The sequence below is a fragment of the Borostomias antarcticus genome (assembly GCF_949987555.1).
Source record: "Borostomias antarcticus genome assembly, chromosome: 6".
Classification (NCBI taxonomy): domain Eukaryota; kingdom Metazoa; phylum Chordata; class Actinopteri; order Stomiiformes; family Stomiidae; genus Borostomias; species Borostomias antarcticus.
In genome coordinates this window covers 24,310,230-24,325,790 of record NC_140239.1, presented here as the reverse complement: position 1 = coordinate 24,325,790, position 15,561 = coordinate 24,310,230, and the positions used below count along the sequence as shown (strand labels likewise).

At 44.8% G+C, this 15,561-nt stretch overlaps 1 protein-coding gene across 2 annotated transcripts in view; it reads left to right on the top strand.

Moving 5' to 3' along the window:
* Positions 1-15,561, top strand: part of rngtt (RNA guanylyltransferase and 5'-phosphatase) — a 103,923-nt gene that overhangs the window by 62,537 nt on the left and 25,825 nt on the right. For both annotated transcript variants that reach the window (XM_084439923.1, XM_084439924.1), the window contains one exon: positions 13,212-13,280. In XM_084439923.1, coding sequence (XP_084296049.1) covers positions 13,212-13,280 — 69 coding nt within the window. The remainder of the gene's footprint in view (positions 1-13,211; positions 13,281-15,561) is intronic.

Sequence of the window (15,561 nt, the reverse complement as noted above, 5' to 3'; positions counted from 1 at the left end):
CGACTGGTTGTCCTGTCACTCCAAGGCCCCTGTGGTCGATCGACACGGTCACGGCTCTTCTCTGTCCTGGCCCCGCAGTGGTGGAATGAACTGCCCACTGACGTCAGGACAGCAGAGTCGCTGCCCATCTTTTGTCACACTACAATGATCCTCCCTCTTAAGCACCTTGTATTTTAGATGGTTATTCTTGCACTTTGCCTTCAGCACTAGATTATGCTCTTAGTCACTTGTTGTAGAAAAGAGATGCACTTGTGAATTTTGGCAAGTAGTAGTACATTGGCTTTTCCTATGTTAAATGCAATTATTGTTAGTCACTTTAGATTAGTGTCTGCTAAATGACTGTAATGTCTGCTAAATTACTACAATGTAATGTAATCTGTAATGTAATTTCCTGGCCCCGCACTGGTGGAATGAACTGCCCACTGATGTCAGGACAGCAGATCGCTGCCCATCTTTCGTCGCACTTCAACGATCCTTCCTCTTAAGCACCTATTGTATTTTAGATGGCTATTCTTGCACTTTGCCTTCAGCACTAGATTATGATGTTAGTCACTTGTTTTGGAAAGGAGATGCACTTGTGAATTCCTTTTAAAAAACAAAAAACAACAACCATGTCTTACAACTACAAATATGCAGTAAACCAATGCTCACAAAGAGGACGTTTTTGCTTGTTCTGTAAGGGGTCAGACCAGCTGCTTCTGCTGGGAAAAACAAACATGTACTGTAAGATGGATGAGTAATACGGTTTGTTTACTTCAGTTGCTTTGAGAATTAGACACATTATTCAGAGGCTATTTTTTTAGTTCTGAAATTAATGACGCATACAAATTGGGGATATGGCCAATACTGCAATATTCTGTGATGAAGTGTCTTAGAGATCGATGTTTGCCATAAAGAATGCATTTTCAATATTAAGCTGTGGCTCCTGTGCCCCACAGGCTCAAACAGACCTTGTACCCCTCAGCTGGTGTGATCCTCGAGCTGACTGAGTGAAGTCGGTCTTCAGACACTGTGTGGGGTGTCAAACTCCACCTCGCCAGGTCTACGCTCTGCTGCCCTAACTAGATGAGTCATAATGCCCCCCCCCCCCATTTCTTCCCAACATAGGAGCCCATTGTGGATCTGCCCACTGTTATCAACACAGCAAATCCAGTCTGTCTGAAACAGTCCCTGACCATGCTCTGGCGCTCTAGGCGCCGTGGGACTGTTATATTGACATTATTAAACAACTTGAAAAAGGGTAGCAGGTTTCTCCTCTGCAGGTGTCTGTGGGCAGGTCCACCGGTGGGCTCTGTTGGACTTGGAAAAGAGGCCACACATGGAGCTTCTCGGCGACAACATGAATAAATTGTCATTGTTGTTGATTTAATTAGGATATTAAGCAAAGATATGGAACAACAGCCTATTCCCTTCCCACAAGAGGTCTTCATGGGTCGGGTGAATCCGAGAGGTCCCATTTCACACGCTTTTATTATGGTGAATTGGGTTCAGGTGGATCCGATTCTATTACCTCGGGTCTGTTTATCATTATGCGTAATACCCGAGAGAAACACATGACGCGAATTCAGTGAGACCGCGGCCGCGACGCGACCGGAGACACGGCAGCCACCACCAGTAGCCTACCTTGTGAAAAATAAGCTGAAAGAAAATGAATATAAAGAGGTCAAACCTAGCGGCAGCTTTGTGTAGCCTTATTTATTTACGGCCGTTTCATTTCCATGCTGCCACATCAAAGCCTGACAAAACAGCGATTGATCCTGTCAAGATTGAGAGGAAAATCGCAATTCCATCCAACTGTGATCCAACTGTGACAGCCTAAGCGATTAATGCTACTAGGCTACTTGCTACTACTGTCAGATCCGTAAAATACCCGATCCGACTCGGGTCTCTGTCCTACTCCTGCTCTCGGACAAAATCGGGTCCGGTATACATATTTGAAAAAATGATCGGATTTAGTCGGATCTCGGAACGAATGTCTCGGGTCCATCTCGGTTTCGGGTCCACATTTTAGACCCGAGAAGACCTCTACTTCCCACTTCCTGACAGATTCAGGATTGCAGTGTGTGGTGGACACACCCCTGCCAAGCGCTCACTCACACCTCTGTCACCAGATGAACTCCCCATCTCGCTAATGTTGATCTAAATTCTCTGCATTTCATGAGTCACCAAGCTTCCCGGCATACTGCAGAAAGAGACGGCGCCCGCTACCTCTTAAAAACCGAGAGTTCAGTGCAGACTGGAGAGTAAGTGCCCGTTAGGGGAAGAGTTCACAGTGTCCTCAGAGGTACAGTATGATTGAAATGAACCGCTCTTCTGTTCTCATCAGAGCAATGACAGTTTTGCCTGTAGTCTTAATGGAGGCTGTAAGCGCAAGCACACTCAGTGGAGTTTACTAGGAAGAAGAATCACTTCAATCATGGACACTGCATGTTGTTTGGTTGGGGGAAAAAATGACATGGTACTGACAAAGATGGTATAGGATCCATATCAAAGAGGTGAAAGAAGAACTTTGATCACAGTTGGACCCCCAAAGATGACAGTCTCACATTCAATGCATCCGTCATTGCGCTTTCCCTCTGGAATGCACGATTTGGTTGATCAAAATTGTTTCATTAAATCTCTCCATCAAAGAGGAGACACCCTCAACGCCCTCCAGACAGAGTAACCATGCTTGACCGGACTGGCCAGTAGTTTTGTAGTCCTGCCCGTGCCCATCTGATGTAGGCTGTGGGAGTTAAGAGGGTGCTCCAAGCCTGTTTCAGAGGGCCAGGTGCACAAGGTATGAGAGGAGCCATCGGCAGACGCTGACTGGAATATCAATCCACCCTCTTTGCCTTTGATTAAACCGCCTCACCTGAAGCTCTCAGCCGTGAGGTGCGATGGGGGCAGGGGAAATAAGTGGGCTGAAAAGCCGGGGTGCATAATTACACTCCATGTCTATGGAGGGAAAATTGCAGCTTTGGAAATAATGAGACAAAACAGTGTCATGTCATTAGTGCCCCCCCCCCCAACCTCCAAACTCAGTACCTAGTATTATTATACAAGGCTTTAACACCACAGAAAGCCCACAGGAATTGTACACACCTGTCAGGTGGATTTTAATGAATTACGTGGCCAGAAAAAGTAATTGTAGCATAGAGCAAGGAAACAGTATCAGTATTATGATTATTATATTATAGGAAGCTGTGTTTACCCTATTAACTTGACCGTGAAATGTGTTCACATGTGTGGCTGCAGCATGTGTCACAGTGCTGCAGAGAATGTATTCTGTAAGTGCTAGATGTGTGAACCCAATCTCGCAGTGCCAGAACCATGGCTGTGTCACTGTGGAGAATGAGGCAGTCCTCTACCCTGACAGATCAAGAGTAGCCTTAGGGGCTGCTTTTATACACTTGAGGAAGATTGAATAAGGGCGAAAGATGCAAGATTTGCCACCTCATCTGTACAAAAATAAAATTCCCATCTCATCGTGATCAGAAGGGATGGGTGTGGTAAATGGTCTATGATGATACCATTTCACTGATTTTCTAAGGCATGTTTTTCAGGTGTCATCATCATGCCAAATTTTAGATTTGTCTGTGCTTTGTCTTTGATCAGATTGTTGTAGAATTCATATTATTTTACATTTCAGAATGACGTGTAACGATCCTCAGCCTGAGTGAGAGCGTAGCCGACAATTACACAGTCTGAGTAGTTGATTTCACCAGACAGACAGACCAGCAGTGATTGGGTAATCAATTCAAAGCCTTTTGTTAATGGCACATTATTTATTGAGCCTGTAAAATGTCAACATCCTCACACGCACACACACGTACACATGCAGGCTTATCTCAGTGCTGTGCCTTCTGAGCAGATGACATCTCACTGGAAGCTCCCATTCAGGAAGCTGATGGGGAAGGGCGGGGCCTTTGAGGAAGATGCTCCTTTGTTCCTGTGGTAGTCATAACACGGTTTCTGTGGCAGCCTTTTATTTATTTTGAATGGAGGGAGGGAATTGGTGTCTTAAATCTCTCAAAGAACCTTACTGCGTCTGTCCCCCACCCCAATACTGTTTCTTAAGGTTTCAATGAATATCATTATGTGTCCCACCAGTGTTCAAACTCAAAGATGGTTGGTCATTTTCACGTGATTGATTTGTATTCTAAAGCACGGCCTATCAGCCGTGTGTAAGACAAGAGTGCAGGGAAAGAGAGAGAGAGAGAGGGAGAGAGGAGGAAGGCATGCTGATCTTAATGTTACCCGGCCATCACCTACCCAGCTATGATATATCACTGTGTCGCTTTGTGAAATGAGCCTGGATGTTCGACGGAGGAGAAAATCTCCTGACTTTCATCACCCTGACACACTCCCTCATGGAAGAGGTGGGGCTTGCCTTTTCACTCTTTTGTCTCTGTGGGTGCAGGGGTAGTCCTGGTGTCAGTGTCTCTCTACAGTATATCTCTGTCTGTCTCTCTCCCTCCCCGGGAAATCTCCAGCGAAAGCCCGAGGGATCTTCTAATGGGGCTGTGTTGTTTCATCTCCTCTTCCGCTGGCACGGCGGCCCAGGCTTTGTGCTTTTCTTTTTCAGAGGTTTAGCGCAAGTGCAGGGTTGCAGCCCCCTCCCTGTAGCAGCGCTCCAGGGAACTTCCACTGTGGGGGTGGGTGTGTTGGCGTCGGGTCTCCTCCATCTCTGCTCATCCTCCTCCGGCTCGCTTCTCTCTGAGAGTTGGCTGTGGGCAACGGTGAAGGAACTGAAAAGGGAACTCCACTTACTCTGCCTACAAGGGCTCGCATCATGGAGGCCTGGCCCCTTTTAATCTGGCTATGACACATTATTTATGTCAACTTGAAACCAAGATTTATCGTGCTAAAACGTATGTGTCTTGGTGGAGCAGTGGCTGTTGTGCAGACTTTTCTATTTTCAACTATTCCTTTTTTTGTGCTGCACCAGCGCTCAATGGAGCTGTGTAACCTTTTCAACTTGAGGGTTAGGGGCTTGTTGTGAGACCTGGGTGACTCACTCGCCATCTATGTTGCTGCCCTGCAATCCCCAGTGTCACTCGCTGTAAAACAAGGCATCAGTTTATACTTACAGACATCTAAGAAAAAAACTTTCTGCGCTTCAGCTTATAGCCTGGCTGTCCATACTTAGCACTAGCCTCGTGAGACCATCCTGATCTCGCAAGCTCACATTCTGTTTCTCTCTCAAATCAGTCTGGACACTCCCATAGAGATCTGTTTGGCTAGATCGTTTTCTGATCAGGCACAATCAGCATTATATGAGGAAATACTTACGGCAGCTACGCTGGGCGTGTTTAGGTGTAACGACAGCGAGGAGCGGTTGAAGTTAGCGTGTGATAGACGGTGATATACAGATGATTCATCCGATCACCTGTCTAGTATTTTTGGAAGTGCCTGCCCTTTTCAGTTTCCAATGGAGAGTTCCCAGATGGTTATGCAAAGTAAACCACCTGGGTAATCAAGTTAACTTGTGAAATGGGTAATCAACTGCTTGTGAAATGAATTCCTCAAAACACAGCCCATGCATCTGAAATGTGTTTGACCGTCTAGAGTCGGCTCCTAGCTCGGCTGTTCATCCCTCGCCTTGTGTGTGTGTGTGTGTGTGTGTGTGTGTGTGTGTGTGTGTGTGTGTGTGTGTGTGTGTGTGTGTGTGTGTGTGTGTGTGTGTGTGTGTGTGTGTGTGTGTGTGTGTGTGTGTGTGTGTGTGTGTGTGTGTGTGTGTGTGTGTGTGTGTGTGTGTGTGTCGTGTCAGGTGTTGTTTCTATGTGCCTCGGTGATCACCGGAGTAAATGATGCCTCTCATCTCCTGCATAAGGAATGTGTCTGGGCTAATCTTGTCTCCCAGTTGCAACAACCTGCCTGGCAGAAGTTCCCATGTGAAGCCTCCATCTCAGCTACAGGCGGGACAGGTTATCCAAACCACTATAAATAAAATGACAGATTATGACGTTGGGAAGAGAGACTCTTCTGATGCCATAAATAGCATTCTGAATGTAAATTATTCAACTCTGTGGATATAATATGATAAGTGGTGACAATTTTGGAGGAATGTTTAGATTTTGCCTTGTTATGCATTTTCGGTTCAGCTCGGTGAGTGCGATACCTGATCTTTTCCGTAGACTAATGCAGCTGTAATCTATGGACCAATGCCATTTACAGCCAGTTAACCTAGTTACTAATGATGCTGAAGCACTTATGGCACAGGTAGAAAACCCAGTCCAATGGAATAATTGGTTGAAAGCAGGGTTATGAGAAAGAGGGACGGAAAAGATAGATTAGTCCTCATTGGTTCTGTTATCTCCTTGGTTACGGCGGCCCGTTATTTGATAACATGATTTATCCAACATTGAGTCACCTTCTCTGGCTCCTGTAAAGACTCTTATGACGTGACATTTGAGGAGATTTTAAACAGCCACGTTTGTCACTGCCACCTGTGGTGAGATTTTGAGTGCGTCACTAAGTGCTATTGGCTTTCTTCAGCACGTGTTCAGTGTTTGAACAAGATCAAATGTATAGAAATACCATTGAATTACTTCCATTTGATCCTTATGTATTAACATTAAAATGTCAGGGTAGTGGATATGCTTGTGCCTAGGCTGTGTGTTTTTCTGCTCGTCTATCTCTGACTGGCAAAAGTGATGTGAGTTTACCCCTCCTGTGTGATAATTATTCCATTAAACCCTGCTTCATTCAGGGGCTAAGACTACTCCATGGCCCGCCCACCACCTCTCAGTATCAGGGCATCGCTGATAGTCAGCCTGCCCGGTGACAGAGGTTGCTATACTTGTTATACCAAGGACACAGTGAAACTCGAAGTCATCACTTTTCTATCCCCGCTGAGTTGTTGGTGTCTACAATACAGTAATAAGTCACATACATTATAGTTAAAGGTGTCTTCCACTTGAATCCGGAAAAAGGCTAAAGGGAGAAGGTTTTTATTCAACTCTGATATAATTTGCTTTGACTTGACTTAGCTTTGAACTAGTCACATTTGTCTATGTGATCCCTGAGACACTGCAAGGTTTTTGGCTTCTCTGTACACCGGTACAACTGATCTTCTGTTGTTTACTGAGGCTGCTAGCCTTGACTGTCTGCTTCTCATTGTCTGCTCGCTATCTCAGTACAGAAAAGCCAGAGACTGTTAGTGCCCCAGCCAGCACTGACTGCTTTGTCTTGTTTATATGCTTGTTTATTTATTTATTTATTTATTTAAAGCAGTTTACCTTCGAATTACTCTGAATTATACCATGGCCTGGGTGAATACTCGATTCTAATGGGCTGGAGGGGTATGCATTATTTCTTCATAATGCAAAATCCTCAAGAAGTTGATTTAGTTATAGTCATAGTCTTTTGACTAAAATGCTATTTACTTTTAGTAATATTTTAGTCATCTGAATTGTTTTAGTTTTAGTCTAGTTTTAGTTGACTAAATATCATTAAGATTTTAGTAGACCAAATCTACAGTAGATGGGTTTAGTTATAGTGTAAGGTATTGTTTAACCATTTCTCTAGAGTTTCCAAACTTATATACTCCTAGAGGAAACATCTATTAGACTGATGGATAAAGCTGCTGAATTACCTTTCTATGCGCTCTCCTTGCCTGTCTTCGATGTTTTTTCACCGTGAGCCACAACTTTCACGGAAATCTCAGCATTTTGATTGTATCTCTTCCTAAATTATCCATCCCTAACATTTTTGTCTAGTTATTTGTTTACAAAAGTGAATAGATTTCATCATAGTTTTGGTCATCATAAATTCCTTTTTATTTAGTAAATGTTTTGTGGCTGCGGGTCACAGTTACCTCCACAGACGACCCTGTCGCTTCTGCAGTTCCTCCACAGTGGGTTCACGCCCCAGCTCTCCCAGCCTGGTACTAGTGGCCTAACTATCACTAGCTGGGGTGATTCATTGCTTTGGACAATGAATTCCCGCTGTTCGAGGACCATATCGAAACGGCGGGGGATGTCGGTGCCATCAACATGTCCTACGATAGAGGAGGACGACGATGGGCTCTGAGGGCGCATCCCACTCAGACAAGGAGGAGGAGGACACCTTTCTCCCCTCTGCCCAGGACTCACGTCCTGTCAGTGCCCGGAGCTGGGAGCCCCCTAACCCCCCTCTGGACACGGGCTTTATGGAAGTCTGTAAACGGGCAGCTGCGAGGCCCAAAATTGACTGGCCAGCCCTAGGTGGTCAGTCTGAAGTCCGGGACTTCTACGACGGCAAACGGCTCCCATCCCGTGTACTCCCCCCCTAAGCAGCTCCTGCCCGCGGTGCCAGCCTTTGTGGGTGAGGTCAAATGCTCCTGGGACAAACCCTTCACCAGCAGGGTCCCTGTCAAGGGTTTTGCCAGCCTGAACATCCACGAGATGGTCGACCTTGGTCTTACCATGTTTCCCCCCGTGGAGCCTTCGGTGGCACACCACCTCCACCCCAGCCGCTGGCCCACCATAGCCTCGCCCGGCCCCACCCTGCCGCGCAAGATGGAGCGCTCTACAGCCTCCCATGTATCACAAGATATACATGTCCTCAGCCCTCATGGCCAGAGCCCTGAATACTACCTCTCTGTTGCGGCCTTCCAGGCTGAGTTGCTGGCAGACTTTGGTTCACAAATGAATGCCTGGTCCCCCTGCGCAGAGACCTGGGATGAGATTTGTGTGTTGAGCAGTATTGGGCAAGTTACTGAAAATTAGTAACTAGTTACAGTTACTTCTTTCAAAAGTAACTGAGTTACTTTACTGATTACTGCATATAGAAAGGAACTAGTTACTGGGGAAAGTAACTTTTGCGTTACTTTTCAATTCTCTTATTAATGCACACGCTATAGTATATTATTAGTAGTATTATTATTATTAATAGTAGTATTATGCTTAACAAAGGGTGCCAAACCTTCAATGGGTTAACAATAGCTATATTGTATGTATTGTATGTATACTATATAATTATAGTAGTTATTAAATACGAATATACTGTAACTGACAAATCCACCCGCAATCCAGCCGAAATTAATCACAATGTTGATTTTTATTGGCCCACCCACCCGCGGATGTGGATATCCGCGGATGTCGCAGATATATCCGCAATATTCGCATCTCTAGTGTCCACTACAGCCGAGTGCACTCTGGCATCAGTGTGATTGCATCAAACACCATGAATTGTTGTGCACTTTTGAAGCACATATAGTTATTCTGCAATTACATTACACACTCAGTATTATTCTTTTGCCGATTATTCTTTTTCCAAGATAGAGCTAGCAAAGCAGATTGGTATGTGAAGAGGTAATTCCTGGATTTTAATCCCTTGTCCCTTCACTTACACTGCATAATGGCATCCCATCCTCGCAATTCAACTCCATGAATGTACTTGAGGCTACGACCAACAGTGATATAACTACCACGCATATTTGGCATGGGAAAAAGTTATTGATTTGGAAGCAATGAGGTGTCTGGATATCATACAGTTTGTTGGCAATTAGATGTGACAACTGGACAATTCATATGTTGCACAGTAAATATGCAGTAGCCTACACTTCGTTCATGGCTAGCTAGCAATATCAGGTACAGTATGGCATAAGTTTGAGTTGCTTTGGCTCGTTGTTTGGGTTGCTAGGTCATATCCAGGGGTGGGAAAAATTGCTGAAAGAAAACATAATGGACACTTTCCAATTCACTTACAGTACGGTTCCAAACCCATGTTAACTATTGGATGTCATCAATGTTTCTCCAGGGAATAGATCACCATTTGAAATTCCATAGTGACATGATTTAGCCCAGAGGGACTATAATGAAAGTCAGCAGTGAGTCAGCAAAGTGTAAATAACATTTGACATATATATTTGATTATATATATATGTAATATGAGTAATTGGCACAACTTTTTGTCTTTGGCAAGTGGCCATGGTATAAGCGGGATAATACTCAGCTTCGCCTCGTGGGGTAATAAGCCTCCACGTCGTACATTCTTTTTCACACCTCGTTGTGTATTATCCCTACATAATTTATTGTTTGTACTGTAGCAACTCTACCATTGAAGACTATCTCAGACTCGGGGAAAACTCCTGCCCCGAGAGTGTTAGTTTATATTCCAACCAGCAACCAAACCTTTTTGTATCTTTATTTTACCAGTCAAAGCAGACTGAGAATAAAAACTATTTTGCAGCAACCACCTAGATGAGGAGTTGCAGGGTCATAGGGGACTTATCTGAATATGCTGTATGAATGTTCTCCTCTTGACTTTGTATATTGATGTCTGTCTGTCTGACCAGCATACTGATGATGCAGACCAGGGGTACACAAATACAAATTCTAAAGGTGCACAATTTTCTCCCCCAATTATCCAAAGGTCTGTTTTTTAAGAAAACTATTACAATACAAGCCGCTCCCCCGACCGGTTCACACACACACCCAAATAAGATGAATCAAACAATTTCAAGTCCTGTCTCTTCTCCTATCTCCTCTCCTCTTGTCTCCTTCCACTCCTCCTGTTTCCTCTCCTCACCTTGTAATAGAAAAAGTGAAACCTATCTTTATTATTTAATGTCTGACCTGTATAACCAGAACTTATGTGGATGTGGCTTTGTGAGAACATTTATGAACACTCTTCATCTCCTCTCAAGCTCCTGTCTCCTTACCTCCTGTCTTATCTCCTCACCTCCTGTATCCTCTCCTCTTGTCTCCTCTCCTCGCCTCATGTCTTATCTCCTCACCTCCCGTATCCTCTCCTCTTGTCTCCTCTCCTCTCTTCCTGTCTCCTCTCCTCACCTCCTGTCTTATCTCCTCCCCTCCTGTCTTATCTCACCTCCTGTATCTTCTCCTCCTGTACGATTTCATTCCATTGATTTTTCTGGAAAGGTCGCCTCAAAATGATTTTGTTTCAAATTGCCACTTCACAAGAGCTACCGTTTCTTGGCATATTAAGCACATCAAGAGATGTTTTTCAATCGATCCATCTGAATTTTCACTGTCGACTTTTCTTTTGGCCACCTTTGAACATGCCAGCTACACTAGCAATAACTGAGGCTAAAACTGACGCCAGGCTAGCTACTAGCTAGCTAACTGCAGACGAAACTAACATTAGTTGTGCTGTCAACTCATCTGTGCCGTCAACTCACAGGGGCGAATTCACTAAAGCGGAATTGCGGCCGTTAATTGCACCATTACATTGCGCGTCAGTTGCTCCAGCTATGTGCTCCGTTTTAAAAACCTATTCACTAAAGACATTGCGCTAATAATATCCCAGCGCAAACACGCCCATTCGGTGTTTGCGGCTGAGTGCAATATTCTGCTGATATAGGAAATGACTATGAATACTGCGCATACAGCGCATACAACTCGTATGCATATCATTGGACGATGGCAGACAGAAAAAGAAAGATACGATTTTCAGACAGCGAACTTGAAGGCCTCACGGGCGAGGTTCAAAAACATGTCTCACAGCTTTCCGCAAAAAATATCACGACTGCAGCAAAAAATCATATTTGGGGTTTAATTTCCCAATCAGTCAGTGCCATTGGTGTGTGTAAACGCGGAAGACTGCAAACGGAGGTGGAATGATTTGAAAAGACGAACAAAGGAAAAATTGTCATTTTATGTTATGCAAGTTGCAGCACGATGATCTGGCATACTTTTGGGGGAGTGTATAACATTGCCCCACCGGAACGATCTAGGCATCTAAACGGCTTTTCAGGATTCCAAATGTGCACTCAATCACACCGCGCGTCCTGATGTTAGCCCGGTTGTACGCCGCCTCTCCAGCGTTGGAAGGATTACGCACGGGAGTCATCATCCATGGCTGAAGATGATACCTGCCGTCACCTATGATATTTTCAAGACCATTCAAATAAAAAAAAATTGTGTAGGCTATGTTTTTATTTATTTATACCTATATCGGCCCCCAGCCGTTCAATGAACAGCTATAGGGAATGCGCAGTTTCGCGTATAGACTATTATACGCACAGTTTCGCGCTATGTAGGCTATTATAAATAAGTATTATTCATTGGGGGAGCTTGGACTCGCTGGGGACTGGTGGAGAGACGCATAGTCTACAGAGCCTCCCCAGACGCGACTTCATCCTCCAGTTGGCTGAAGAGCTGCGCGCTCTGGCGTCCAAACAGCTACCGCGGTGGTTCTAGTGTTAAATCAAAAAGTGACCTTCTTCTAAATATTTTCTCACGAACAACATGCCTGGCATTGCGATGCCGAATTCGCCTCGCAACAATCACTGCTGCCATGATCAGCGGAAAGGCTGGCCATGACACACGCCTTGCGCTTAAATACCACCACGTCTCTGAAAACGCAATTAATTTCACTTTAACTGCGTGAAGCAATTGGCGCTGATCTTTGTGAATTGGGCGGATTTTGCAATAATGTTCATTAGCATAGAAAGGGGAACATTCTCCGCCCATATTACCTAATTTAAATATCCGCTAATAACACCGGCGCAGAGAAACGCTATGAGGAAGGCAACGCAGTTAACACCGTATTTCACCCTTTGCGAGGGCTTTGTGAATAGCAAAGATTATTTTTGACTTATTTGCACAGGCTTTGCGTCAGGAAAAGCTGCGCAATCCTTTAGTGAATTCGCCCCACAGTATTGCCAGATCTTATCGACAATTTCCCAACCGTCCAATGTGATCAAAGATAGACCACATGGACGGAAAACCTCTCAATCTGGCAACACTGCCAACGCTATCCCTTTGAAGCAGAGGACAGTGCTGCTTGCAGTGGAAAAAGTGGAGAATTTTGACTTGTTGCGTTGCGGTGATGTCTCGGAAATAATACTATGAAAAGTAGGCCTATAATTTGCTCAGAGTCTATAGACAGTTGTGTTTCGGTCCGGCCCCAGACCGGCGTCCGGATTTTGAGGATGGATGATGTATACCGATATCCGAAATGAATGCAGTTCTCCTGTCACACTTTACATTAAGTTGCTTTTACTGTATATCCTGCATAATCATGTACTAAAGTGACAGCACCATAGCACATTCTTCATATCGTTTTTGCCTCTGTCTCGTTAGTATGTCTTGCTGTTAACTCAGCAAAATCCTCATTCACTCACAGTAGCCAAGGGAGTAGGCCTATACTGTACTAGTATATAGATGTCACCTCACCCCCAGCTCCAGCTTTGTTCTTCTCCTCGTGTCCTGTGTGTGTGTCTGTGTGTGTGTCTGCGCTGTGCCTGGCTGATGATATCTCCTATTAATTTTTTTCAGCTCCTGGAAGGCAGCTTCACCTCCCAGGTCAGCCACGAAGTCGATGGCCTCATCTTCCAGCCATGTGGGGTGAGTCTCCAGCCTACGGGGGTGTCTGCTGCGTGCCTGAGCTGTGTGTGTGTCCATATCTGCACATCTTAATCGTATTTTAATTGTCTCTTCCTCAATAAGACGGCATTGCTTCCTCTGCTTTTATTTGTCACACTCTGTCAAGGTGTGTCAAAGTCACCTCAACCCCCACCCATTCCTTTCCGTTTAATTTCGTAGGAAAGGGACGTCCTAACACACTCACACGCAGATATAGGGCTTGTCTGCCACAGGCCAATCAGATGAACAAGACAGGGGCCACCTCTGTTTACTGTAGTATTCAAGGGGAACAAGGGGGCCAAGCAAGCAGCAGTTTTCATGTGGCCATGCTCTCCACGTAAGAGTAGCAGACGTAGGGAAGTTAGGTCTTATCAGGGGGGATTAATCCCACCCCCCACTGGATTTTGATCACTTCACCTTGGCTTAAGGTCATGCCGTGCCCAGCTATCATTTGAATCGTCAGAGATCGAGTGACACAGAGGGCCCCCGCGTACACAGTAAATGGATGTTTATATCCTACCGGATAGATGACAGATAGTAATCTGGATGAAGGAATCTGGACGACTGAAGCGACAGAGTGACGTAGCGGAGGGAAACAAAATAGTGTCTACACACCTGCCGGCATCCGCATTGATTGGGCACAGTGTGACAGCGCAATGTGTGTACTGCACGTCACGCGAGCACACGCACTGTCCTATGTGATACTGATCACTGACACAGTACCCTACAGTATGTGATACTGATCTGTCATGCACATTGTACAGTACCTGCGCAGATCTCCCAGTGTATTCCATCTACTGGATCTGCTTGATATTTTGCATTTTGTGTTATTTTCTTGACAAGCTTAATTTGCTCAAGTCTTCGGTGAGGTTGAGGGCTATGTCAGACAGGGTCTATGTATTAAGCTTTGGATCATAAAGTTGCTCCTCCTGAATGACTCTTACTGCTGTCAGTACTTAGTAATTAGGCCTTCACAGTGCAGTGTTATTGGAGAGAAAAAGTGCTACCATACATACCAAGCATCTCTGTCTGTAAATTTCATGTCGCCAGGAGAGTGGATGGCGAGCTCCCAACAAACTTATCTTAGTTCCTTATTTTCTAGTCCCCCAGCCTTGTAGCCTACCTTTACTTAGCTCAGTTAGTCTAGTTAGTCGACAGTTTTGTTTTTCTTGCTTTTTTCGCCGCTTTTCCAGAGTTTTGGAAGCGGCACGGTCTACTGCTATGGTAACTAACATTAGCAGAGCTAGCTACAGTAGCACAGCACAGCCAGCTAACCACCAGCTAGCTCCTCTGTTTGGAATAGCGTTAGCTGACAATCATGTGCCTACATAGGAGATTGCACATTCCTCCTGGAATTAAATCACAAGGATTACTCGCCAAAATTAGAGGACAACCCCGGGAACTTAGAATAGTGACATCCATGGCACGCTACAGTAAACGGAGATGAAAGAGGACTGGCTTGCTGGTCAGAGCGAGGGAACAGTCCCGTTCCCCGTCCCTTCAATCTCACTGTCTCACTAACGTCCAGTCACTTAACAACTAAATGGATGAGCTAAAGTGTCACCTTTCTGGACGTGAGTACAGAGATATTTCTGCCTTGTGTTTGAGGGAAACGTGGCTTAATGAGGGCAGGATCTATGCCGCTACAAGGAAAACACAAGGAGGGGGCGTTTGCGTTTGATTGGAGCAGGGATGTACAGACTCTCCATGTCTTTCAGCTCATGTTTGAAAGACCTGGAGCACATATGCATCAAATACAGGCCATTCTATGCACCGAGGGAGTTCACAGCGGGAGTCGTCCTCACCGCTGTATATATCCACCCACAAGCACTACTCGAACTTCGGGAAGTGATAGCCAATCACGAGTCAGTCTACCCAGAGGCTGTGTCCGTTGTAGCTACGTAGTACTTTCAGCAAGGCTGTATTCCAAATGGTAGGGCTCTACTCTTCAAAGGTAACATAATCGGGGCCATGGCCGCCATATTGAAAGGCATTACAATCCGAAGTGTATAAAAGGGAAGCGCTTTATAGTAACCATCCGTAATAAGTGTTAATTAATAGGTAATAAGGACCTTATAAGTCCTTATAAGATGCTTATTAGACAATGTGTTAATAAGACTATATTAATGTTTAATAATAGCATAATAAACAAGCTTATTTATAGATTATAAACGTTAGTTAATAGGTTATAAGGACCTTATAAATCCTTATAACATGATGTAAATAAGACTATACAAGTGTTTAATAATAGCATAATAAACAC